At 34.7% G+C, this 27,981-nt stretch overlaps 3 protein-coding genes and 1 non-coding gene across 6 annotated transcripts in view; 3 read left to right on the forward strand and 1 right to left on the reverse strand.

Moving 5' to 3' along the window:
* Nucleotides 1-27,981, reverse strand: part of LOC139982710 (uncharacterized) — a 239,831-nt gene that overhangs the window by 189,208 nt on the left and 22,642 nt on the right. The gene's annotated exons all lie outside the window — the stretch shown is intronic.
* On the forward strand, nt 70-27,926 carry LOC139983736 (serine/threonine-protein kinase Nek5-like). The gene is made up of 11 exons (XM_071997466.1): nt 70-241; nt 3,678-3,790; nt 4,582-4,611; nt 5,095-5,158; nt 5,633-5,674; nt 6,132-6,271; nt 8,057-8,121; nt 8,275-8,355; nt 8,882-8,930; nt 10,571-10,635; nt 27,851-27,926. Exons 1-11 carry the CDS (start codon nt 214-216, stop codon nt 27,924-27,926), a joined length of 753 nt encoding a protein of 250 aa, XP_071853567.1. The 5' UTR covers nt 70-213.
* LOC139982720 (uncharacterized) lies at nt 11,810-25,184 on the forward strand. The gene is made up of 9 exons (XM_071995797.1): nt 11,810-11,872; nt 12,736-12,804; nt 14,523-14,583; nt 16,051-16,078; nt 17,517-17,577; nt 20,127-20,190; nt 21,422-21,457; nt 22,487-22,514; nt 23,269-25,184. The coding sequence occupies exons 2-9, from the start codon at nt 12,775-12,777 to the stop codon at nt 23,279-23,281; spliced, it is 321 nt and encodes a 106-aa protein (XP_071851898.1). The 5' UTR covers nt 11,810-11,872; nt 12,736-12,774; the 3' UTR covers nt 23,282-25,184.
* On the forward strand, nt 17,248-17,320 carry Trnaw-cca (transfer RNA tryptophan (anticodon CCA)). The gene has a single exon. It is a non-coding gene; the product is annotated as a tRNA-Trp (tRNA).

The following is a 27,981-nucleotide window of genomic DNA, read 5'->3' on the forward strand; positions in this document are numbered from 1 at the left end:
GTCTTCTCTTTGATAACAAATTTATTATACCCCGCAACACCTTACGCGAGTTCGATCAGGGGCTAAACTTCTGTATTACTATTACACGCGGAAATGGAATGTTCCGCTGCACCTTTGTGATTCAGTCGAATTGGTTCCAGTGATTTCAGTCGACTTGGCTATCAGTTTCCTGATTACAGCTGAAGACAAAGAACCTGTTAATAAACCACTGCCATGGATCTAGCTTGGGGACCATATTCGGGTAAGTTCGGTTGTTACTGAAGCAAAATCATGTAATAGTTTTCGCACTAACCTAAATATTCTGACCATTAATACCCATGGCTTACTTGAGAAGAACTCAACTGAGTTTGACACTTTTGGGTGTCCTAGTTAATACGCTATTCGGTATCATATGTCAGTACCTAGGTAACATTAAATTATCTACGACTTTTGATAGCTCCATTGTGAATCATGAAACTACGAATTTGTGCAAAATGTTAATTTAACCTCCGCAGTTAAATTTACGCCACCTTTCAAATAATAATGTTGTATTGTGGTAGGCAGTACAGTTTACAACGCCTTTGTATTGCATATTGGTTTGAAAATATGTCCTCTGTTCATTAACATAAATAATGTGTTTTATAGTGATGACCTCTGCCTGTGTTCACACAATAGAAATGATACATGTAAATTACAATTTGTTGGCTGTTGACTGATCGAAGGAATTCTTTACCAGATACAGTTAAAAAAATCTTGAATTACTAGTTACAAGCAACATATCTTAGACATTAAATCACTAATCATTATAGAGATTTTGTTCCTTGTATTCTCAGTAGACTTGCTTCGTCTTGCTCTTGCCCCCTCCTCACTTAACATTGAATAACTTTCCCTCAAATCATTCATTATACATATTCAAAATATATATATTCATTGTATATATGTATTCGTCTTCTTATACATGTTTTGTCCTCTATTTATAATTGTAAAATATGCTTTATAAATTTCGTTTCATGTAAGCTGCACTACCACTGTTTTGATAGACAAGATAACTTGCTGGTATATTAGAAGTGTATGCAGTTTAGATATAAGGATGAATTCTTACCTAAGTTTGATTAGTTGATGTATTAAAAACCAAGGTCGCATCGTTCCCCGTTGTAAATAACTTCACGTTTGCCTGTATATAGAATGGTCGAGTGTTTCTTACACAACAAATCGACACGTTTGCAAAGTATAGCAACAATTTGCTTCGACGCCCTTAATTATACCAACTTAGACCCCATCCGCCCCCCAGAGTTCAATTAAGGTTTAACATTTCAAAACTATACGGGATTCATCAACAGTTTGTAGAGACTTGCCGACGGAGATCGACTAACTTACACTTTTAACACCAGTGTAACAGCAAACTTTTATGTATTTCGATTCTAAGGGGTTAGGGTCTTGGCGACCTAGACTCCTGTTTGTAGGACCGCGGATTTAGAGCACAATAAAGTTGAATAAGTTTTGTTAGAAACTGACAAAAGAAAGGTATTAACGCTTGTGTGAGTATTGAAGATTATACATATGTAATGTCTAGTTATAATTTCTATTTTCTTGTCTTTCTTTCTTTGTTCTTGGGATGTGGGGGGGGGGGGGGTTGTATGAAGTGAGCTGTTAGTGTGTGAGTTTGTTAGTGAAAATTGTACTGTGCTTGCCTACGTTATTCTAATAAAAAGAAAATCGAAGTATTTTGGAACTTTCTGCTCAGACTATTTATTGTCTAAAGTGAGCTGTTAGTGTGTCAGTTTGTTATTGAAAATTGTACTGTGCTTTCCTACGTTATTCTAATAACAAAAAATCTAAGTATTTGGGACTTTCTGCTAAGGCTATTTATATTTAGTAGGTGATAAATAGGGCACGAAGAAAGCAAGCTAACAGTCACTACTATTTGTTTGTATTCATTCAATGAACCGTAGTTGAACTTACGCCTTCTTGATTTAATTGCGATTGCAAACGTAGGTTAACTCTTCAACGCAAAAGATTTATTCATCTCTGTCCTTATTGTATATTAGATAGATTTCTATAGCTTTTTTGTGTGTGTTTCAACCTTTTGAAAGGTAACGGGTTTGTAGGCTTGCGCTCACTGGAGTATAATAATGGGTTACAGTTGCTATTTTGTAGTTGACAAGCTATGTTTTATGTTTTCTTTAATTCAACTTGACAAATGATTTGTTTCGTTATAAGTCTTCGACCTTCAAATAGGAGGATGCAAAAAGCAAACTAAACCGAAAAGAGTAGTAAACAGGGTGCGTTCATCAATTAGAAGCCAAAAATTCAGATTTAGAAATTTAAGAATTCTACGTACAATTTTGTTTTTATTCAATCTTTTAGAGGGTGTTTTGTGTGGTATATATTCCGTTCATACCAGGTACATAGGACATACAATATGCAGTTAATCGATTACCAATCTTTATCCCCGATCATGTCCTTTATCCATACTCCTTTACCTCACTTGACGTAAAACTGTCATGATCATATGGTTACAATATTGATGTAAGGGGGACAGGTGTTGAGTGTGGAGCAAATTGATTCGTTCTTGCAAAAAGTTAGACTTTCTAAACAATACTGTACGCAATGATACTACCAAAAAAATGTTTATTACACTTTTTCAGTGTAGTGGTCCGTTCTAAGGTAAGGAAGAATCCATTGCTTCCATTAACATTATTTACTAATAAAACTCATTCTGCAGCTAGACCGACCAGTGCAGTATTGCAGTACCCACCCCCACCCCTCCATCTCCTTCCCTCTGCCCCTTCCACCAACTCCGGTTAACAAAGGATATATGCAAAATAATACATGTGCTGCAATGTTTCTTTTCCCTTAAGCCTCACAAAGTTTCACAGATGTCACTTATGATCAAAATTGCAATTTTTGTCACACGAAAGAGTATTTAACAATCATCAAGTCAACCAGGAATATGCTTACATTCCATAAAGAGCTTAAACATTTTGTTTTATGATAGTTATATATATATATATATATATATATAGTTATATATAAATATATATATATATATATATATATATATATATATATATATATATATATATATATATATATATATATATATATATATACATATGTAAATGATAGTTGTATCGAATACACAATGCAATGGAATGACATATCGTGATAGGTTGACAAATTTACTGTGCTTCAAGTAGTCAAATCTCTAACGGGATTTGGATAGAACGTCGAGGGAAATTTGGGTGCTACCAAAATACACTTCTTTCACAGAAAAGCGTGATAAACAAACCAAAAAGGTTTGTGCGCAGTCATTCTAAGGACAAAGGTTGTTACACTGATTTGCTTCGTCACACACCCTGAATGTGTTATTTAAATAGCTGTTGTCTAACAGTAATGCTGTTTACTGTGGTTACAAATATCGATTCAAAATCTTCTGAATTCCACTGAACCGTTAAGGTTAAGGGAATCGGGGCATTATTAGTACCTTGCAATAAAAAGAAAACTATTTTCTTTCACATTAGTCATTGCAACGTTTGTGGAACTTCCCCCATGCAAATGAAATGTCTATATTTGGAAATTTGAGTGATAACAGAGACGCCGTAACAAAGCTGACTTTTCGTTATCATAAGTAAATGAAATTAAATCGTTTCTTAATTACCCTTTGCCAAAATGATATATATCTTTATTTGTTTCAGAATCCCCTCAGTCAAATATCAACGGCTACCGAAAAATAAAAATGATTGGACAAGGTGGATTTGGAAAAGTCTACCTTGTAACTAAAGGCGGTCAACGTTACGCGTTGAAAGAAGTAAACTATTTTCATTTGAACCGGCCTTCCCCTCCCATTTCCCCCTAACTGATAGAATAAGTTTATGAGCCAGTTAAGATGGCATTAAATAATTAATAAGTCAATGATAGGGTTCATTGTAGGTAGAACAATATGACATTCAAGCATTGAAGAAGATTTTATTCATAAGTGCTCTCAGTGGTTTCCAGTTTACATATCTGCAAAATATAATCATTACGATGACGAGAAGGGCTGTTAAATGCGGCTTAAGCTTATCGATTAAAAAAATCCTTAGCTTTTCGGGAAAAGCGCTATGATGATCACGTGATCCATTTCGACTCGTGACGTCATTATCATGAAAAATGCACAGAGCTCTGTTAACTGTACTGTACTGAGATAAGGTTAGAGTTAACATGCAACAATTTGAATGTATCACCGTAACTAGACTCTAAAGGGACAAAACACCTTTATCAACTTTGAAACTTAAACGCAAACGTCCTAAATTTAACGGAATAACAGCTATGCGGACATGAACATCACGTGTCTCTCAGTAATGAGCAGTACACACACTGAAGCTCATCACAGTGACGTCATTACTGACCTAAATGCTGTTCAAGGTCGTTGCATGGTTTGCAAGTACCCACAAGTGTTTCCTAAGTAAAAAAAAAACAATAAATTTTACATTGACAAAAAAACATCCATAGGCCTAATTTAATTTATTTATATCCCTAAGATGATGAAGATATGTTTACTCATTCCTAGTTTTTGACGTAATAACATTTAATATTTTCAATTTTGATGATGCTTCCTAGATCATGCAAGAGGCAGAATCAGAGAAAGAAGTAAGAAATTTCATGTTTTTATTATTAGTAGTATTAGTTGTTGTATTAGTAGTTATAGTAGTAGTTGTAGTATTAGTAGTAGTATTAGTAGTAGTAGTAGTAGTAGTAGTAGTAGTAGTAGTAGTAGTAGTAGTAGTAGCAGTAGCAGTAGCAGTAGCAGCAGTAGTAGTAATATCCCAATTCTGTTGAATAAACTAATATCTAAATTGAATTACAGACTGTGATTATTTCCTGAACCATGTTATAAGAAACGCTAAATGTTTTCCTCAGGGCTCGACTAATCGCTATGTAGGTATTAATATGCTTGATAAACAATCCCAACAGTAGACTACATTTCCTTTACTTCAGTTGAACTTACAGGGTTCGATGGGAAAGTATTCAGTAAATGTAATTTCATAATGCCATATTTTTTCCCAACAGCTTGGTCATTTTGCTTTGTTTGTTCTAAGAAATAAATACAACTTTTGTTATCGCGATCTTCAGGTTCAGATTCTGAAGAAATTGAGGCATCGCAACATAGTGTCTTACGTAGAATCCTTCTCAGGCGGTGAGCTTTTATACACATAGCTAACATTATATTAACTGGAAAAGATATCACACAACATAAGCTAGCTCTATTTTTTTATTTAATAGTCAATTACCTCTTAATTATCCTCTACGTTCTACATTCATCGATGTTCTTACATGTAAGGATCTGGAAAACTGAAGCTGACATGCAAACTAAATCAGGAGATTAACACATGTCACTCTGTTCATGTCACTCCCCAGTCTATATACCAAAATGTGAAGTAAGTGTAATATAGCTATAAACTTTCCCAAGAGCTTTAGCGTCATCAGTCTGTGTATCAGTTGCATGATATGGTTTCTGTTCAAGAGTAGTTAATGCTGTGAAAATTTACACCATGATTACAATCAACTTTATAGTCATAAAATACCAAACTGACTTGCAACAAATATAGTAAAACTTCGAAAGTATCATATGCAAGATTTGTCAATGTAATTCTTTTTTTCTTTCCTGTAGGGTTGAACAGGCTGTACATTGTGATGGAATACTGCGAAATGGGTACGGGTTTCTTTCTTCTAAATTATCGGTGTTCCAGAATAACTGTTTTACGCTATTATATTATTAGTCAGAAAAGACTGTCAATAACATTGGAAATCCAACTTGCCCTTTATGTGAATAAGGCTCAAATATTGCAAAGCATAATCAGGATAACTATCGTGAATTAAGAACGTTTTACTTTTGCTGACAAAAGCTGTAGTCTCTAATAGGTAGAAATCATAAATACATATAAATCATTTACGCATTTTAGTTCTGCTTATCTTGATTCTATTAAAAATGCACTTGACATTTTTTAGTGTTGAGGTACACGCGCATATCAGCCTGTGAAATTTAAAAAAAAACAATACACACAACCAATATCGTGACTAAAAAGATAATCTTTATATGTTGTTTTCTAAAATTGTATTTAATAATCTACTCTGCTACAATATGATTTCAAAGGTATTTATTATTACAGGAAATCTTGATGACCTGATAAATTCTCAGAGCCAAATTGCGGTCGAAGAACGATTTATAATAGGTATAATGAAACAGGTATGCCGCGGCATGGAGTATATTCACAGCAAGAAGGTGATACACAGGGACATTAAACCCACGGTGAGTTGATATCTGACTGATGAAAAGAAGTTAGTTTGGTCTGTTAACAGATGTGATATCTACCATGCATTTTTCAATTATTGCAAGACACATACTTTAACGTAGAACGATAAAGAAAGATAAAAAAGCTCCAATTTTTACACAGAGTGATTTCGGCTTCAAGATCAATTTTGCTAGCTTAACTTAGCAGCGGTGCGGTTGTGGCAATGTGTGTGCGATACCATAAGTATAATAGGCTACTGACACGATGTTTGCATTCGATCTTACACACATTAAAAGACCGTTGGCAAGTCTCATTCAGTGATTTTAATATCCTCTCTTCCTCTCCGACGTTTGCGTTTAATTTCAAAATTCGATGAGAGGTTATTGTCCTTTTCAGGCTAGTTACCGTGCTACATTTGACTTAATCGCAGCACAGTGCAGTATATTTCATAAGGGGTTAATAATCATCCAGCGATAGCATTAACACCCGGAGTGCATTAATCATGTGAGTAACGCACGCTAGACCGTTGATTAACCCCGTTCATTCATACACTACCATTTGTGTGGGGGAAAAATCATAAAACAAAACGTTTTTGGTATAACCAAAGATTTATTAAAGTGATGCCCCTTTAGTCGAATTAACGATTAACAACCAGCATAACAATGTACATGTGCAATTATAAAGTAATACTAAACGATAGTGAATAATTATAAAGGAAACGTGTTTGAAAGGCTTTCATTCATAAAAGATGAACCATAATAACATTTTAACTAATGTTTGGCAATATTGCGGACATAAAACTATTTTTGAAAGGTCTCAATAACAAGGAACTACAAACAATTACTAGTTGGCTTCATCATATCAATACCCTACAGCTTCTGGTTCCCATAGCAACCATTCTAGGGACAAACATGTACGTATGGTGTACAGTCATACGATAACATAGTAGGCCTTGTATTGAACACGTACGGTACGTAGTGTACGTACGTACGTACGTACACTCACTTGAACGTACACACTACACAGTACACTACACAAAACATGGTAACATGGTAACAATTGTATTCATCCGCCGGTAATTTCACCATGCGTTACTCACGGGATTAACCACGGTCAGCTGACCTAAATGGACCAATAGGATTTAGGAATCTTTACTAAGTATGAATGAACATAGTTTGATGGATGTTATGATCATTATGACGTATCAAGTAGATGTGGATCCCGTGATCATTATAATGCTTTTCGCCAATAGGTATTTTCAAGAAATAATCTCAGGATATTTACAGCATTTCCCGCCATCAAATTGATTTTACTTTTCAGATATGCAAACAGAAAACCACTTAGAACATTTATGAAACAAATCGTATATTTCTTCATTGCCTGATGTCATTATTGTTTCACTTCAAAGGGCCGTGTATTGAAGCTATGATTTGATAAATATGTTTCTTCAGCTTGCTTACGAACCTCTGTTAATTAGTACCTGTGAGCTGATTAGTTCTTTCATGTCTAACGTGGTATGATTGATACACCATTAATAACAGTTTACTGACGACATGATTGTCAACAGGTTTGTAATCTCTCATAGAAAATCATCTAACAGGAACGCGACAGTACATATCTCAGACGTAATACCAGTTACTAAAGTCAAAGCCAATTAAATACATTCAAACATAGTGAGTCAAGTTGGTTTTTGTGTTTATGTCATCACGTTTGGATATATATAGTTGATTATCAAAATGGCAAATGTATGAATGATATTTTCCACCCCGAGTGCCTAATTATTTAATGTTGTGTCCCTTCAGAATATTTTCGTACAAAGAGGAGGAATCATTAAAATTGGAGATTTCGGACTGTCTAAGGTTTTACAGTAAGTCTTTCTATAAATCAATATGTCTTCGATCAAAGCAAGAACCCTTTATCAATGTTTGCAGTCATGATACATGTTTAAGCAATTAAAATATTTACAGGAGATTTAAACATTAACTGAAATAAAAATCGATCTCCCTTTTTTCAAATCTAGCGGATACGCAAGGGGACGGTGTGGTACACCTGGTCATATATCACCCGAGTGCGACAGAGGTTCCCAATATAGCTTCTCAAGGTAATCCATTTAAATTCACTTTTTTAAGCACCTTGCTATTAAACCATTTTTATGTTGTGAGAAACGTTACATGACACATGGGTTTTCTGTTCTATCTTATGGATATGTAAATGCACTGGAGCAATTAAATTCAGTAAACATTGTTTCTATTAAATCACTATCTATTTTCACACCGGTATTAGGATTACAGCTAGAAGGCGTAAAAGAAAATTTATTAACTCTGCAAACCTTCTTTTATGAGACAAAAGCTTGTAACATATTGTCTTTGAGTTTAGAAACGTTAGTGCTCTAGTTTCTGTCTACACTTTATTAGGTGTTACTATAGCTATGTCGGTCAGTGTCATATAATGTTACCTATCATAGGCAGAACAGATTGAAACAATATCTATGATTTTACTCAATGAATTTGCCCAAAAAAAGGAACCAAAACATATGGTATCAGTCTACCTGGTTTCATCTTGCATCCTTGTTTACAAATGGCATACTGATCAGAATAACATTTTTGAATTCTTCTTGCTGATAACAGTGATATGTGGGCAGTCGGTGTAGTGTTGTCCGCTTTGTGTAGAAAGAAAGTAAGTAGATTTCTTTATTTCTTTTTTAAACTAACAAAGCCATAAAATATGAACATGGGAATGCTGCCACATGTATCGAATTCTTCTTGATGATAACAGTGATATGTGGGCAGTCGGTGTAGTGTTGTCCGCTTTGTGTAGAAAGAAAGTAAGTAGATTTCTTTATTTCTTTTTTAAACTAACAAAGCCATAAAATATGAACATGGGAATGCTGCCACATGTATCGCCACATGAATCGCAACATGTATCATCATTCTATATTTATGTAGGAATTTGTTGTATTTTTTTTTTTTTTTTTTACTCAAGAGACGTTTGTGGCAACCACTGTTGTCACTCCAACCACTTTTGTCACAGACATCGCCCACTTTTGTCACAAAGCAGGTTACAAGTTTTGTCGCAACAATCGCCATATTTTTGTCAAGATTTTATAGGTCACCACTTTTGTCACAGATACGCCCCAATGGCAAAACTATTGGGTTTAATAAGCCTTTGAGGTTACCTCTTATCTTCCACATGGTACTTCACATTTGTGATCCCTTGTGTGGGTGTCCGCACGTATGGGGATGTGTGACGCCGCTTGTAAAACGATAGCTTGTTACAGAAAACATAACGTGAGCTTATACTTGGTATTATTTTCGGTGGAGGCAAACTTCAAGGCAAAGTTCAATTGGGCAAATACTTGTAGTATGTTTGTGCACAATATTTACTACATGATCACCCTCGTGTTTACTGGATGTCAAAGGCCATCTCAGGTCAAGAGAGATCAAAAACTGAAAATGCTGTCATTAATATAGGCTGACCGGGCATTTGAGCACATACTTGGAACGTGTGTTCACTATTGTTAATATATGACCCACATTGTTTGTGGTTGAGGTAAAAGGCCAGGTCAGATCAACTGAGGTCTTAATAAAGAAGTCAAATTAGGCACATGCTTTTATTCTGATGGCAAGGAATCACAAATCCCTTGTTTAAATATATGAGATCACCGTGTATCCTTAGATGCAAAAAATTACTTTCCTTTGACCGACTTCAAATACAATGTAACATACAGCTGCAGTCGACCTGCATTTGTTTAAATGTGATGGAATAACCTATAGTGCTTAACTTATTTGATTTATAGATAGATGTTTGGATGGATGAATGGATGGATAGATGGGTGGCCGAATTTTTAATTCAATTTAATTCAATGTAACATACAGCTGCAGTCGAAAAAGAATGGTTTCACGGTCAGAGTATAACCTATACTGCTCAACACTAGAATTCATTCCAAAAAGTCAAAACTATTTTCCTAACAGAGGGCCATAGAGTAATCTATCAAAACATCGCCCCGCTATTTGAATCACTACTTTTCTTGAGTAGGATTCGAACTTTAAGACTTTCGTTAATATTTATAGGAGTACTGCCACCTATACCTTCTCTAACTGTTTAGTTTTTACAGACGAAAGGGGATTTAACAGATCTATTCTTTCATTAAAGTGTCAACGAGGACTCAATAATGATGTCTAATTAAACCATACTATTTCACTTGTCTTTTTTATACAACCTGATAGTTGTCTCAAGTTGTCTTTTCCACCTGTTTACTAGTTTACAAACTACGTTACCATTATTACACACGTTATTATGAGTATTTCTTTTTTCAGGGAATACAAGAATACTCGAGAGATCTGAGAGCTCTTCTTGAAAAATTAATGTCTAACGAACCCAGGTAATGATTTTTTTTCACGTGAAAACATGTTTTCCATGTCTAGATGTAATGTTCTGGGGAAACCATATTGTACTATTTACCGTGGCATCGCGTGGAAAGCATCCTGGGTGTATATAGACGGCAGTAGGTCAACGGCCAGATATGAATGATCATTACCTCGAAATACAAAGTATGTACGATTATGCCCAAAATGTGTAGATTCTTCTTTGTTAGCGCATAGTTGACTTTCGAGTGATGAGACGATGTCTGGGCATCGATTGTTCATAAAAAACAGGATTTCTGTCATATTAATTAACCTACTTTTACAATTCACAGAAGTTTAAAGTTTCGAAAACGTTTTCTTCCATAACTGTAAGGCTGATTTGTACCTAAAAATGTGTAGGCTTATGCCTGTTCAGGGCAAGTGTGCCTCTAGTCATGGCAACATACCGTCATTGGTCCAAGGTCATGTTATTAATTATAGGATAAGATCTACAACTCCATAGCTTTCTGGCTTACATATGAAACAAAGTATTTTACCAAATTGGAAAGTAAGTACGGAACATGCATTTATGCTGAAACTTTGTGAACATTTGCCTATATATATATATATATATAAATATATATATATATATATATATATATATATATATATATATATATTCATATATATATATATATATATATATATATATATATATATATATGTTGTATATATATATATATATATATATATATATATATATATATATATAAATTTATATATTTATATGTTTGTATATATATTACAATAAATAATTAATAAATAAAAAAATTTAAAAAAAATATAGATATATGTGAATAATAAGTACGTTTATATATATATATATATATCTAACTAGCTTGAATTTCAGTCTCAGTATCAGTATTGCATCTCAGTATCGCTAGGAATGCTTAATTTAAGTCAGAAACACTCTTGATTACTCGAGGCGATGGTCTGATATGTCATTAAAGCCTTTGTGTTCTAATCGTTTTAATTTATCAACTGATTTTTGATGACATTATTTATCAATGTTTATAACTTTGGGTGCATGTTACATTGTTTTTACTATATCGTTATGCAACGATCAGTGAGAGTATTTATACGAAAATCCGCATTAAACGCAATCATCGACAATAATAAAAAGTTGTACTTTATATCTTACTATAGGAATCTTTATCATCGGAGTCAGGTTATGATGCTTTTGGTCCGAAGTATGTATCACTGGACGCACCATTGGTAATAATTTAATGTAAATGAAGTATATAAGTTTATATATAAGTACCACTTCCATACATTCCGGCAGTGAGAGCAATGGAATGTACAGACATCGGAAAAGATTAATGAAACAGGTTAATTATGCTTTTTCGTAGTTCTCAGCGTTGGTTGTGGTCATTTTTCCTGCTTTATTGTTGAGAAATGAAAACAAATGTACGTACACATCTTTACGTTCCAGATAATGTGTGGTTTATGGTGATGGCTATTTCATTCGAGCTAATAGCAGCCTCTGATATTTCAAAATTATGAAACATTAGCGGATTAAGCATCTGTGTATACTTCGCTTCAAAACTAAACACTAGGTTTCGTGGAACCAGTTGTTCTCTAGAGCACATACGGTTTCATGCACAGTTGTATGCAGTTGTCAATTGTTTGACATTCAGCACGTAGTCTTCGTGGCAACGATAATTTTATAGTTTACTAAATAGTGAACGCGTATTACTAATTTTATCTAGCATTGTATTGTGTCTGGACCAATAATGACCCGAAGGAAGACTATGTGGATTACTTAATGTGAAGAAAATTTTCCATAGTAAAAGACACTTGCTCCCTTCTTAGTATCGCTAGAAATGCGTTATTTAAGCCCGAAAAACTCTTCGTTACTCGAGAAGACGGTATCTTATGTCATAGTCGCCTATGTTCTTCTAATATTTTACATTTATCGACTGATAATTGAGATAATATCAATCAATGTGTCAATGGTATGGGTGTATTTCACCTCTTTCTTGTGTCGTTTGCAACGATCAGTGAGAATATTTGGAGGAAAATCCGCATTAAACGAAATCATGGAAAATAACAAAATCTTGTACTTTATATCATACTAGGAATCTTCATCATCTGAGTCAAGAAATGATACTCTCGGTATGGAGATGATGTCACTAAACGCACCAGGGGTAATGATGTAATGTAATTGAAGCACATAAGTCTATATATATATATATATATATATATATATATATATATATATATATATATATATATATATATATATATATATATATATATATATATATATATATATATGTATGTATATGTATATATATATATATATATATATATATATATATATATATATATATATATAGAAGAGGTCTTCTTAGATATATATATATATATATATATAAATATATATATATATATATATATATATGAAGACCTCTTCCATCTATTCTGGCAGTGAAAGCGTTAGAAACGGAAAGGGTTGAAGAATCAGGTGGAATAATCTTTTCCTTAGTTCTCAGCCTCGGTTGTGGTCCGTTCTTTCCTGCTTTCTGATTCAAAAATACAAATATTGAGTTCAGCGCCATCCGTTCAAGATACTGTGTGGTTTTTGGTATGGCTATTTCATTCGAGTAAATAGCGGTCGCTATATCTCTAAATTTGCAAAAATATTGAAACGTTGGCGGATTAAGCATCAGCGTATCGTTTGCTGTAAAACTAAACACTAGGTGTTGTGGAAATAGTTGTTCTCTGTAGTACATATGGCTGAATGCACAGTTGTATGCACGAGTCAATTGTTTGACATTCAACACAGAGTCTTCATGGCAACGATAATTCTATAACTTCTTTAGTTAACTATAAAGTGAACGCGTATTATTAATTTTATCAAGCAAAAGTATTGTCTCTGAACCAGGATTGCACTGAATGCAGATAATGTGTATTACTTAATGTGAAGAAAATATTCTATAATTAAAGACACTTGCTCCCATCTCAGTATCGTTAGAAATGCTTAATTTTAGCCAGATAAACTCTTCGTCAATCGAAGCGATGGTCTGTTATGTCATCACTGCCTATGTTCTTCTAATAGTTTAAACGTATCGAATGATATTTGATGAAAGTATTTATCAATGTGTCTTCATATAGTTCTCCTTTGTATAATTCATAAGGCTTAATGCACAGTTGTATGCATATGTCAATTTGATGACATTAAGAACGTAGTCTTCGTTGCGACGATAATTCTATATATAGTTCTACTGTTTACTATAGTTTATTCCATTCTTGTTCATTCATGAAATGGAACAAATCAAAATAGTTTGCAAGGATTCGTATGATGGATCTTCTAGGCCTATCTTTCAGTTTTATTTCTATGTTTCTAAGTTCTTCTAAGTTTGTTTGCGGATTCCCGTACGCGAAATTATTTTTCCCACTTCGACGCGGCCATATTAGCATAATGGGCGTGGACTATCGGAGAAAAACTCAATTAAAACAAACGGTTAACCTGACAGCAGAGAAAAACTCAATTAAAACAAACGGTTAACCTGACAGCAGAATTAAGCTTAGAAGCATTTTTATTGAGTAGCCAAAATAGGGGCTCATATAGAGCTCCCCTGTTCATACATATTGCTGAAGATCGCATTTTACCGACAACAAATGTAAAATGATTTGGACGCTCAAGTCTCTCAAAACGATTTTTCGGCGGGAGGGGATGGGGGTGTAATTGCATGAGTTGTGATGTTCCAGTCTCCTGTTGCATATTGTAATTAAGAAGAAAAACCTTCTTGTATAAGGTTAGTTGAAGTGCAAGGAAAAAACAGATCTGCATAGATTACATTTGCGAAAGAGATAGCTTCGGTCGTTTGAAAATAACATTCGTCGCTACTTTTCCTTGCAGATGTTTCTTGGAGGACATCCATTTCTCGGCGGAGGAGCTTTTGCAGGAAATTATATACCAGGTAAATATTTATTGATTTATAAGAACATAATGAGTTCGTATTCACAATTGAAACGTCGCACATATGGACCGTAATATGAGTTGAAATGCAGTTGTTTGAAAAGTATGATGTTTATAATCAAGAACATATTTTGTTAATGGACACTAGTATGTAATACAGTGTCCGCATGTTGTACGCTTTAAATATGAACACAGATAGAAAGATGAAGGTTTGGGTATTTCGCGGGCACTCAGAATATAACCAGAGCAAGAATGCAATACTGTGCTGATGATGTATCCTACACATATTGCCAGTCGAGGTAAGGGAACATAGGTAAGAAAATGCGTGTACCAAGTTGGTAAAAGAAGAGACATTTGCATGGTAAAACTGTCAGCGAGAACGCAAATAGTGTAACTGATGCTGAATTATAGATATGAAGGTCAAATTGTCGATCCTGTGGTTGGTAACTCATCTACTTGAAATATCAGTACTGACCCAAATCAAATGATACCCATTACGTTCTAAACAAAACGATCCAAGTTTTGAGTAGCCTGGTTGTATTTGATACCTTTTTTTGCAGCAAATTGACCATCAAATGCTGCAGGTTTTACATGATTTTGACTTTTTTGAGGTATACTTGATAGATACGATGATGGATAAGAAAAAGCCCCATTGATATTGTCATTATATATTGTCAAATCAATGGGCGTAGGACAACTCATTTTTTTCCTCTTCCGTGTTTTTTTCGTTGGTGCAGAGATTGGAGCATTATAAGAAAACAGATTTTGTCCTACAAGAGTTTGCACTGACAATGACCATCAGATGCCGCATATATGGCTTCCCGACTATTAGAGCTCGATGTTGTATAAATCCTCATGTTCGTATTCTGTATAATTGTTCTTGATCTCTGCAACAGAGCTAGTTTTACGACTGTGAGAAAGTGCTCGAAAGCATGCGAACGCTTATATTTGTGCAGTCTCGGCTCAGGAGAGCATGTTTGAGAAAACACGAGTGAAGTTGCTTAGAACAGTTGATGTTAAACTTCTGACACATGTTTTAACATATTTCGTCTTCTTTCGCTATAACTACCAAACGGAACTTATATCAATTCTACCGCGAGCAGTACATAGAAACGATCGGTTCCTGCTGTTGCTTCCATGTTGACGGAACTTAAACCCTCGGCGCCATATGTAGTCTAGCCCTATGTTTTCAATTTCGCGGTTATCACCATTTCAAATGCAGCCTTTCATTCCCTCCCCCACCCCAAAAAACAGGTTTGGATCAGCACAATAAGGGCCCAACCGGAGACGGTTATTTTCTGCATCCGCTGCTACCGTGATTACTAAATTAGTGTTTTCCAAAATAATTAAGAACATTTAGGTTAAATTATTTTATTTCACATTTAACATAGTGAAATTAGTTTTTAGAAGATCACGTGATTGCTTCACCCTGCCTCAACCTTAACAACCTGTCTTTTGGCAATTTCAGCATTTCATCATCCTGTCGTCTATCGGCCGTAAGTTAATACCATTATAACATTTTGCTCACATATAATGAGAGAAATGACTTCAAGCTTCTTTTAGCCGTGTAACTGTAGTATCCAGTCTATTATCTTAACCTTTCGTTCTTTGAAAAAATATAACTTTGTACGTATGTATGTATGGGTGTATGTATGTATGTATATTACATCTTCTTGCAAGCAGGAACTCGCGAAGAAGCCTCATTGGCTTATCAAAGCCGCAAGCTAACCGACGTCAGTCTCTTAGATTCATATTTAACGTCCATGATTATGAATTGTTAATTGTCAGCAACTCTGTAAGTGGACGACATACATTAATCTAGGAGTGAATCGAACCGGGTTCCTTATGATTGAAAGGCACCGGCGTTAACCACTGAGCTAACACTCCAACACTGATACTTTCAGTTCGGACATCGGGTTATAAAGTAATTTGAATGATATATAATGGAAGGTGAATGCAATTGTCCTGTACGATATGAGTTCAAACGTCATGAACATAAATAAAGCCATACCAATACATGGTAATTTATTTATCCTTTCCAAATACTCCTAAATATAATGTATTTCATCGTCAGCCGTAACACATCATTTATACTTAATGACGTATTAACGATATCATGCTAAATTCCAATACAAGGGCATATTTTATGTTTAATTATTATTGTCATCTTTAGTAAGGGTTGTCCTGCTCAGTGCAGAAGCACTGCTTTCCATTTAGTTTATGTATATATAAATATATATATATATATATATATATATATATATATATATATATATATATATATATATATATATATATATATATATATATATATATATATATGTATATATAAGGGAGGCCCGTGGTTCGAATCCCGGTGGAGGCTGAAAGTTTTTTCACTGTTCTTGATTTTCCAACTCATTACGATTTTCATTTATATATATTCATTTGCCTTTGTCGTTTACCTCCATTGCATTTACATAAAGTCTGTTCAAAGTATCTCTTTCGAGATCCGGCTTTAGGAATCACAAATGATTTTCGAGTTGGATAGCATCATGTTTGATCTCTAGAGTAGGGCAAAATATGTCACCAAAAACAGAACTAGTATTGTTCGATATAGGTGACAAACGCCTACAGTGGAATTACGATCTTCCTTACCGGTTTCGAACCTATGGACATACAATCAGCGTCCATAGCCTAGTGGTTAGGGTGTCCGCGTCCATAGCGGGAGGCCCGTGGTTCGAATCCCGGTGGAGGCTGAAAGTTTTTTCACTGTTCTTGATTTTCCAACTCATTACGATTTTCATATATATATATATATATATATATATATATATATATATATATATATATGTAAATATATATATATGTAAATATATATATATATACATATATGAATATATAGCACATTAAATCTCTATGGTATCTTATCAAACTAGCTTGAATTTCTAACAGAAACATACCAACACTTGATACACCGGCGCAGTTTTTTATGCAACGGAATCCGACTTCGAACGTAAGTGTATTATATATAATACCATGTCGAATGTATTATTTCTATATCTCATGTTATGGATTCCTACTCATGGCGTATCACATCTCGACGAGGATGAATGATATTAGATAACTAGCAAAGCAAGACACATCATTTCTTAATGCAACTAAATAACTTAAGTGGCATCGATACAGATAAAAGGTTTGATTTAATATCAACAGGTCGCCAATTGATGATGAGAGAAAAGTCACTCGAATTTGTTTTTTACTGGAGAAAAAAATCCAATTCCCGATTAAAAATAGTTAATATAAGGTTTTACTATAGAAGGCTAAATATTGGCCAACTAGATTCACTCTCGGGACTCTGTACTCGTACTTACAATTTAACATATAGACTTATACTAGTACTCTACTTGGTGGGTTTGTACACGTACTTGTATGTCGTAATCTATAACAGTTTATCATAGTGGAAGATTACGTACTCGTACTAACCCTTACAGCCGTGTACTCTAAGTGTAACTGTAATGGTACTCATACCGAATAGGATTCTATTTCTACTTGTATTGCTGATGCTGTATTCGTACATCAAGTATGGGACCTACATAATGCGTTATTATAATGTGAAAGCGTATTACTAGTGTTATCACGCAAGAGTATGGTCTGTGGGCAAGGAATGCCCCGAGGCAGACAATGTGTTATACGTAATGTGAAGAAAATATTCCACAGTTTAAGGAACTAGGTCCCATCTCAGTCTGTAATGTCACCATTGGCTATATTCTTCTAATTCTTTAAATGTATCAACTGATATTTGATGAATATCGCGGGTTGGGGGGGGGGTACATTTCCCTGTGTATATACCTCCTTCGTGGTGATAGGAATAAAATATGTCACGCGGCGCTGCGAGATAATGTGCCCAATCCGCGTGGTTAAGTTAAACCCATGGATAATATATACTACATCATGCAGAAGATAATACACTGTAGTATGCCCATTGACTATCTGATAAGTTGAAAACCGTATGCCACAAGTAGCTTTATTCAAACCATCACCTAAATACACCTAGTGTTTCATATTTGTAATAGAACTTTGAAAACTTAACCGGCTGCCGAAAGTTAACCAACGGGTCGCATCTCAACCACCCTTCCTTTCTCTATTTAATCTCGTTGCCCCAATTTTACGACCAATACGAAAGTCAAATTTAAAAAAGCAAAAATACATCCATATTTTACTATATTTCTCTCAGGTCCTTTAGATTGAATATTTTGCTGTATTAGTATTTATTTGATTCTCTCTTCTTCTGCAGATGACAACATGAATGATAAGAGCCAACATTAAAATAAGCTTTGATTAAGGGACAATGTCTTATACTGTCATGTGATGACTTCATTCCCGTTAGTTATGTCTAACGTTAAGAGAACGAACTGCCGATGGTCTCATTCTTACTAGAATAGGCGCAAACCGTTGGCATAAGAACCAATAAAACTATAAGAAAACATATCTAAATATCGTATTGTGAAGATAATATTTCTCTTAACTTTATTGACATATTCTAAAACGTTACCCATTTGGATATCTTCAAATGTGGTTCGTTCATTAAGACAGTAAGTTAATAAAGCCTACATTAATACAATTTGAAAATACAATAAGTCGTGCGTGAAATATCCAACTGAAGAAACTAAAGTAGTTATGACAGTTATATGCATAAGTGTACTTAAAAGGTACTTATCAGGCTCGTGCGACGTGATGCAATTATTACAAGGTACATATTACAAGATATTACATATACAAGATATTACATAATACACGAGAACTTGAACGAGGGATATGATCCTCCTTTGGAGATCCAGTTCCTAGTACGAAAGGAATCTCACTCAGGATCTGACCTCGAGACCTTAACCATGTTTTCTTAGTATAGATCAGAGACGGAGCCCGAGGTTCAACTTACAAAGTTGAACGATCGAGACTTACGGTGCCCCGAGATCATGATGACATATGACGTGCTAATCGACAACATGCTTAGATGTTTACGAGGGGAGCGGTGCATTCTTCTTTTAAAATATTGCAACATGCTAGTTGCATGATAGCTTTATATATTGATGCACAAAGTGTCACCACCCTGTTCATTAATTACCAAGCCAGGTAGTCGTGAATAATTTATGTCTTAATTTAAGCAAAATTTGAAACTGATAAGTGTACCTTAGGGCAAAGTAATTGCGTTACTTTATGGTAAGAGACAAACTCAATTAAAACAGGGGGTAAACCTGGCAGTAGAATTAAGCTTAGAAGCAATATTATTTAGTAGCCAAAATAGGGGCTACTTATAGAACTCCTCTGTTCATATATATATGAAGATCCCATTTTAGTGATAACACATTCAAAAGATTTGGAATGTCAAATCATTTAACATATTTTTGGGGGGAGGGGCAGGGGCGGGGATTTCATTCGAACCGTATTGATAGCGTTAGTTGTGATGTTTCAGTCGCATGCGGTTGCAAATTGTAGTTAAGAAGAAGAACCGACCCTGTATAAGGGTCTTTTGAACATAACATTCGTCGCTACTTTTCCTTACAGAGCTTTCTTGGAGGACATCAACTTTACCGAACATCATCTATTCCGGGGAGGATCTATCCAATAGGTAAAACTTGATTGATGCATACGAACATAACGAGTTTATGTAAAAGTAACAATACGTGTTTGCTGATGAATTTCGGAAACAAACTTCTGAAGCAGATTCAGTGTATTTTATTCTAAATGCTCTCTGACCAGGTGAATTTAATGAAGAAAAGTTGTCGCATTTGAAAGAGAGAAATTTATTTTAGATTCTCTGTTATGTCATTGCGACGATATCAGCATGTTCATTAGACAAATGTAACTTATATATACTTGTATCGTCCACTTTTTTAACTCAATTTCACGGAGTAAACGTCTGACAACACCTGTTTATTCGTTGCAATGGGCACCATTTCGCAAGCTACATCGGTTAGACTGGGAAAAGTTACTATTCAAGAGAATTAACCTACACAGGCTAGCCACGAAAGTGAAAGTAAGTCCTAGGCCTAACGGTCGCAAAAACGCAGATAGATTTGATAGGCGCATGATCTGGTGGGCGGGGCTTACAAGTTTAATAATGTATATTAATTTGAAAATTGCATAGAACGGTGTCTTTTTCACTGAGGTTTTAGTGCAGTAAGCTTGAAAGGTCATAGTTAAATTTGGCAAACACACATTGAGACTTATACAATTGAAACATTGCACATATGGACCGCTTTATGGGTTGAAATGCCGTCATTTGAAATGTATTATGTTGTATGATCTATAACATATTGTTTGAATGAATACTAGCATTTATTACGGTGTCCGAAAGGTGTAAGCTTTTAATGTGAACGGATAACCACAGGAAGATACGTTTTAGGTATTTCTCGGGCACTACGTATACCCAGAGCAACATTACATAAGCTGTGCTGCTGATGGATGCGATTGCCGGTCGAGGTAAGTAAACATCGGTGAAAAAATGCGTCTACAACGTTGGTAAAGGAAGGAACTACGCATGTGCATGATGACAAATAGTGTAATTTGATGCTAGCACAAGGAGTTATAGATATAAAGGTCAAATTGTTGATCATATTGTTATAACCCATATAGTTAAATATCATCAGTACTGACCAAATCAAGTGATACCAATTACGTTCTAAACAAACCATCGAATTTTTGAATAGGCAGGTTGTATTTGATACCTTGTTGGTAGCAGGTTTTAGATGATTTCGAGGTATATTTCATGTAAAATATTGTGCAAGAGTTACCATGTCCTCGTTTTCCTAATCACTTTACTTCAACCTCAGCCACATCCACTTCTTTTCATTTCTTAGAACCGGCTATTGACCCGGGTGCTGTTGTTCTTGCCGGTTAGTATATTCAGATAGCCTTATAACAGTTACTTTTAATTTGCGTGTATGTTTTTTTTTACATACACGCGATGTACAGTTTTAAGCCAGTCAACATGATAATTTTAATGCTGTCGAGTGGCACACAGAAATAACCCCATTGACATTGTCATAATATATTATTACATCAATGGGCGCACGATGACTAATCTTTTCCTCCTATGTGCTTTTTCGATTGTTTGAAAATTGGGATTGGAAGGGGCTTACTGAGAAAAGATATGATGTCCTAATGCAGTTTCATGAGGGCAATGACAATCCGAAGCCGCATATGAGACTGCACGCTTTATAGAGGGCACTGTTGTATTCATACTCATGATTGTAATCATACTCATGTTTGTTCTCGATCTCGGGATCAAAGTTAGTGTTGCCATCTTGTCAAAGTGCTCGAAAGCATGCGAACGCTCCAAGTGAATTAGCTTCCGAACAGACAACTGTTGCATTGACTCCAGCTTATATTTGTGCAGTCTCGGCTCAGGAGAACATGTTTGAGAAAACACGAGTGAAGTTGCTTAGAACAGTTGACGTTAAACTTCTAACACATGTTTTAACATATTTCGTCTTCTTTTGTCATAACTATCAAACAACTTATATCAATTATATCGTGATACATAGAAACGATAGGTTACTCCTGTTGCTTCCATGTTGACGGTACTAAAACTCTCAGCACTACATATAGTCTAGCTTAGCGCTATGTTTTCAGTTTAGCGGTTAGCTCCATTTCAAATGCAGCCTTTCTCCCCACCCTCCCTCCCTCACGCCGAAAAAAACTTGTTTGGATCCGCAGAGTTAGGGGCCAACTGAAGACGGTAATTTTTTGCATCCGCTGCTACTAAATTAGTGTTGTCCAAAATAATTAAGAATATTTACGTTAAATTATTTTATTTCACATTAAACATATTGAAATTAGTGTTAAGAAGATTACGTGATAGCTTCACAATTGTGCATCATCCTTAACTACCTTTTTTTCCTTATTTTTTTGTGCCATTCCAGAATTTGATCACCCTTCCAGCTTTCGGGGGTAAGTTAATACCATTTTGACATCGTAGTACATTTTGCTTACATATAATGAGAGAAAGGACTTGAAGCTACTTTTAGCCGTTAACTGTAGTATCCAGTCTAGTATCTTAACCTTTCGTTCGTTGAAGAAGTAAAACTTTAAGTTTGGACATCGGGTTAAAAGTAATGTAAATTATATATACTGGAAGGTGGATGATATTGTCCTGTACGATATGATTACAAACGTCTTGAACATAAATACACCCATATCAATAGATGCTAATTTATTTATTTATTTTCCAAATCTTCCTGAATATAATGTAATTAATCGTCAGACGTAACACGTCATCGTTAGATAAGTCATACACTTCATGACCTCTTAACGATATTATGAGTTGATAATACATGTTTAACTTTTCAGCTACAAGCCAAGTTAAGGGCATATTAACCTAGGATGTTGTGTTTAAAGCATACTAGAAATATTTATGGACGAACAACTTACATACAACTAATTTGAAGCAGAATCTGACTGGAAACACTTATAAACAAACGACGAGAAGTTGAATGTGGGTCCCCGCTACTTAACGATAAAAGGAAGGATTAAGTGTTTGAGTCCGATCGATTGTAATCTTCTTTCAGTGTAATGAAATTGCCAAAATATGGTTTTTATTTATTGGTAGGAATATCAAACGGCTGCTTTAAAATTTTGTTTCATTCTTAAGGAAGGAGTAATCATGTTTTGTGATTTATGGTTCTTCCTCTTGTTCGTCACACAGGCCGATAGCATGAAGAGGATGAAAACCACGACATGGATCGCTTGGCCCTTACGGCGATAGTTCTAAGATAAATGGGCACGCACTATACAATATAGTACAAACATTAACAGCGTAATATAAGCCACAACACTAGTATGCAAAGAAAGGGGCCACGACTTATTTTAGGGTCGTCAACAATTTCAAAGGCGAAAATTGTTTATATTTGTGGTCAAAAATGGAAAAATCCCGAATATTAATTCCGACAAAAGTTGCAAATTATTACAACATTAAGCAACTTTAATCACATTAACGGTCCCAAAAAAGGGGGCGGTACGTGTTTCTCTTACACCAGTTCATTATGCTTCAACATGCCCAACTTAAGGATTGGCGAGATGATGAAGATGAAACTTTGTGTCTCCTAGCAAAATCATTTTGAATACCAGGACACTACAGGATACACCAATTAAGATAAAAGACAAATTCGAAGATTTACAACAAAGCATTTTTTATCAGTAACGAGATCATGACGGACGTTTTTGGTATTATTTAGGTACATTATCATCTAAGTATACTAAACAGAGCCACTCAATACAGCAATACGTCTTAAACAAGTGTCAATTGTAAACACTGTTCATAAATTAGATTAATCCTTCATTCTGACAATTGGTTAGTCATCCCACTTTTATTTTATAAGCTACAGGCAATCTCATTAAACAGTTTATGTTAATTAAGTATGCTAACTTTCCTTTCGGATAGTTGGTTATTCATCTAACAGTTATTGTATAAGGTGCAGACGATCTCATTATAAACTGTATATTAATTAAGTATGTTACTTTTCCTTTCGGATAGTTGGTTAGTCATCCCACTGCTATTTTATAAGCTAGAGGCGATCCCATTTAACACTTTATGTTAATTAAGTATGCTAACTTTCCTTTCGGATTGTTGATTAGTCATCCAACAGTTATTGTATATGATGCAGAAGATCCCATTTAACACTTTTTGTTAAGTATCTTAACTTTCCTCTCGTATATAGTTGGTTAGTTATCCAACAGTTATCGTATGAGCTGCAGACGACTCAATAAACATACTTTTATGGCTGAAAAAGAAATATTTATGCCGTACTACATTGACTGAAATAGGGATGCATCTAGAATAATCATTTTTATTGTTGTAAGTTGGCAAGTTAGTGGAATTGTCAGTTAATTAAAAGAAGTATCGCATTTTCTTCCAAAGTTACGATTTGAAACAGTTCGTGAAACCTTCCAAATTACAACAAGACCAATGTTCTACTCCGATTTCAAAATGCAGAGTTAAGCTTTTTTAGTCAAGCAAATCCCTTATCCAACAAATAGGCTTATTTCCCCCGTAAAAGTATGTGTTAACATAAGGATGCTTCACAATATTTGTTAATGGAATATCCACCTGCATATCAGGTAACTTGAGCCTGATGCGAAGTATGCACAGGCATGTCTCCTTTGTAACCATGGAACGAATTTGTCATAAACATTCATAATTGAAGACAATGGGCTAAACTAGTATAGGCTGATTTATACATGTCGTCGTCAGCACTAACTTCCATACCTATAAAATAGCACTGGTACACAAGCAATGTATCTATTAACTTTTGGGTGAAACATCTATTTCTTATTACGAACATTTACATGCTAAACTACATGTCTTTAGAGTTTTTAACCTACAACATATTTCATTTTTTTATTTTTATTTCATTTAGTTTTACTTAGTTAGTAATACGTTATACATATGTACACAGAAAAGCTATATACACGTGTTCCTTAATGAATACTGTAAAAGAGCTAAAATGTAATCGAAATTCTTTGATAATCTTTAACTATTTCAGTCAACTTTCACTCCACTCATATTAGGATCCCATTGGATCCTCTGCTGGCTATATATAAAAAAAAGTATATATATATATATATATAAAAAAGGTAAAATCACGTCGATGGTTCCACATCTATTAGTTGTGTGGACCTTTTTTTTATCAGGTACAAGCACGTCATATGTCACCGTGATCTCGGGTGACAATGATCCATTGAGAGTTCAAATTCGTATGTTGATCCCGGGCTCCATATCAGGGTGCGGGAGCTGATCTCGAGGGAAGGATCAGACCCCTCGTTCGAGTTCTAGTGTGAAAACACTATGTTTTCTAATGTAATATTTACCTGGTAATATTTGCATCACGTAGCATGAGCCTGATAAATGCCTGTTTAGTACACTGCGGCATACTACTGTCATAACTACTTTTTTTTTTTAGTTTAGTTTTTTCCATTCGAATTTTCACACACGACTTATTGAATATTCAGTTTATATTAATGTAAGCTCTATCTACCATAAGAAATGAGCCACGTTTACGAATATTAAAAAAAAGGTGTACCTTTTTAGAATATGTCAATACAATTCAAAGTAAATATAAACTTCATAATACGATCTTTAGATATTTTTCTTTAGTTTTAGTGCTTCTTATGCCATCGTTTTGCGGCTATTCTAGAAATAATTAAAACAGGGAATTGTTATGGAATCAGGGTGATGTTATAGAACTCCCTGTTTCTATGTTCTTCTTAATGTTAGAGATGACCGACGGGAATGGAGTCATCACATGACAGTTCAAGATATTGTCCTTAATCAAAAGTTGTTTTAACGTGGGCTCTTATCATTCATGTTGTCATCTGTAGAAGAAAGAATCATATAAATACTATTCAAGCAAACTATTCAATCTAAAAGAATCCAAGAGAAATATAGTAAACATGTATGTATTTTTGCTTTTTAAATTTGACATTCGTATTGGTGGTAAAATTGGGCAAAAAAATTAAATAGGGAAAGCAAAGGTGGTTGAGATGCGACCCGTGGGTTAACTTTCGGCACCCCATTAAGTTTTCATAGTCCTATTAGTTCTGCCCGTGGAACTATATAGCTACAAATGATAAAATAGGTGTATTTAGGTGATGGTGTGACTATAAGGTACTTGTTGCATAAGGACATAAGGCATAGACAATGGGCGTACAACAGTGTATTATCTTCTGTATGATGTAGCATTTCAATTCTCCATGGGATTAACTTAACCACAAAATTTCGCAGCGGCACATAACACATATTTTATCCCATCAACACTCATGCGGTATATACACATGGAAATATACCCCCCCCCCCCCACCCAACCCGCTCATCCTCCTCGAAGTTGCTTCTAACAAGATGAATTTTACGCATGAAAAACATATTATAGACACTATCCCTTCAGGTACTAAACTTTCAGATAATTGTCATTCACTGACTTTTAAAACATACTTTTTAGCCGAGTCTTAGACTTTGACATTTGGATCTTTCCAAAGCTTTATCCAGTGTATATTAGTAACATGATAGGTACTGACACAGATAGTTTAATAATAAGTGTCTAATCTGCATATTCTATTCGATTTTTATTCTTTTTGTATAAACAGTGAACTGGTAAATCTAGAGAGTTTTAACTTTGTTGCCGTATCGCGTAGACTAAATGTGTGAAAAAAACATTGACCAATATAAGTGGAATAAGAAACCATTATATTATTTAATCATGACAACATTTTACAAAACATAATAGCAACTGATATCTTAGCACCAACTTAAAAGTGCGGGATCCAAATCCTTGAAATTTGAATGATTGGATATGACCAAGTACACACGGCAGAATTGCCACTTATTTGCGATCATGGTTACTTGTTATCAGGTTCCCATCCATAAAAGTGTGCGTGTGCTCACCCCCAATCTCCCCACCCCAATCCGTTCCAATATTTAAGCATTACCCAAAGCTTTAAACGTTGTTATTTTAGACCAATCTTAGCTAAGACCTGATAATATAGTTTATAAATACATTAACGTTACTCTGGAGGGATAAGCATCAACGACCCCATGGCAATACCCCTTCCATATGAATACTGGATCCGCTGCTGTATGTTACTGATATTCGTTTGAATACCGATATTGTATATCGATTTAAGTAGTTAGCAGTTAAAGTAGGGTTGTGTATTCCAAAACTTTAACAAGGACAACATCGTAAATACTTTGTGAGGAAATAAAAGTAGATTCTTTTGTGATATTTTGAGTTCTTTTGTTGTAACATATGAGTTACTTCTCCGTGAAGTAAACATGAAGAGAAGCATAAAAGCGTGATCCGGTACCTGATTGTTGTAGTTTACTTCAGTAAGGAACTTGTCGTCTGGTGATGTCTGCAGAAAGTGAAGTAGAATTATTGCCTTTATATTTGAGTCATATTTAAAGAAGGATATCAGAATCAAAATAAATACAGTTGAACCACGCGTTCGAATTAATATAAGGACCCTTCAGAATGTTTTATTTTTTAAGAATAAGAAGTGATTTTTTCAAGAGAGTGATTTTTACAATCATATAAATGATGTTGGAGTAGTCCACAGTCTCTCAATTAAAGACATTACATCATTTTGCACCTTCCTAAAGTAAAAAGAAAGACGGTTCTTGTCACATGTATCAGTAAAGCGCACTTCAAGTTTGTTCTTAAATCTTGTAGAAATCACATTATGTTCAACCATGTTCAACCATGTTCACCCTTCTATAGCATTTTGGAAGTAATTTTAAAACGACCCCTTCTCTTACAGCAAATTTCCGACTTCATCCTTCCAAATACATACATTAACTGGGAATTATTTTAAAGGCCATAACCGTCACGGCAGGTTGAAGTCAATATCTTTTTCTATGGTGGAGTAT

This window comes from Apostichopus japonicus, chromosome 16, assembly GCF_037975245.1.
Source record: "Apostichopus japonicus isolate 1M-3 chromosome 16, ASM3797524v1, whole genome shotgun sequence".
Taxonomy (NCBI): domain Eukaryota; kingdom Metazoa; phylum Echinodermata; class Holothuroidea; order Aspidochirotida; family Stichopodidae; genus Apostichopus; species Apostichopus japonicus.

What these genes read in the sequence shown, in the direction of transcription:
- LOC139983736 (XM_071997466.1), top strand. Translation starts at nt 214, where the DNA reads ATGGATCTAGCTTGGGGACCATATTCGG. An exon ending in AACGTTACGCGTTGAAAGAA is followed by an intron (nt 3,791 to 4,581) that starts GTAAACTATTTT and finishes GATGCTTCCTAG; the next exon opens with ATCATGCAAGAGGCAGAATC. An exon ending in GATGGAATACTGCGAAATGG is followed by an intron (nt 5,675 to 6,131) that starts GTACGGGTTTCT and finishes TTATTATTACAG; the next exon opens with GAAATCTTGATGACCTGATA.
- LOC139982720 (XM_071995797.1), top strand. Translation starts at nt 12,775, where the DNA reads ATGGAGATGATGTCACTAAACGCACCAGGG. An exon ending in TGCAGGAAATTATATACCAG is followed by an intron (nt 14,584 to 16,050) that starts GTAAATATTTAT and finishes TGGCAATTTCAG; the next exon opens with CATTTCATCATCCTGTCGTC. An exon ending in GGGGAGGATCTATCCAATAG is followed by an intron (nt 20,191 to 21,421) that starts GTAAAACTTGAT and finishes TTCATTTCTTAG; the next exon opens with AACCGGCTATTGACCCGGGT.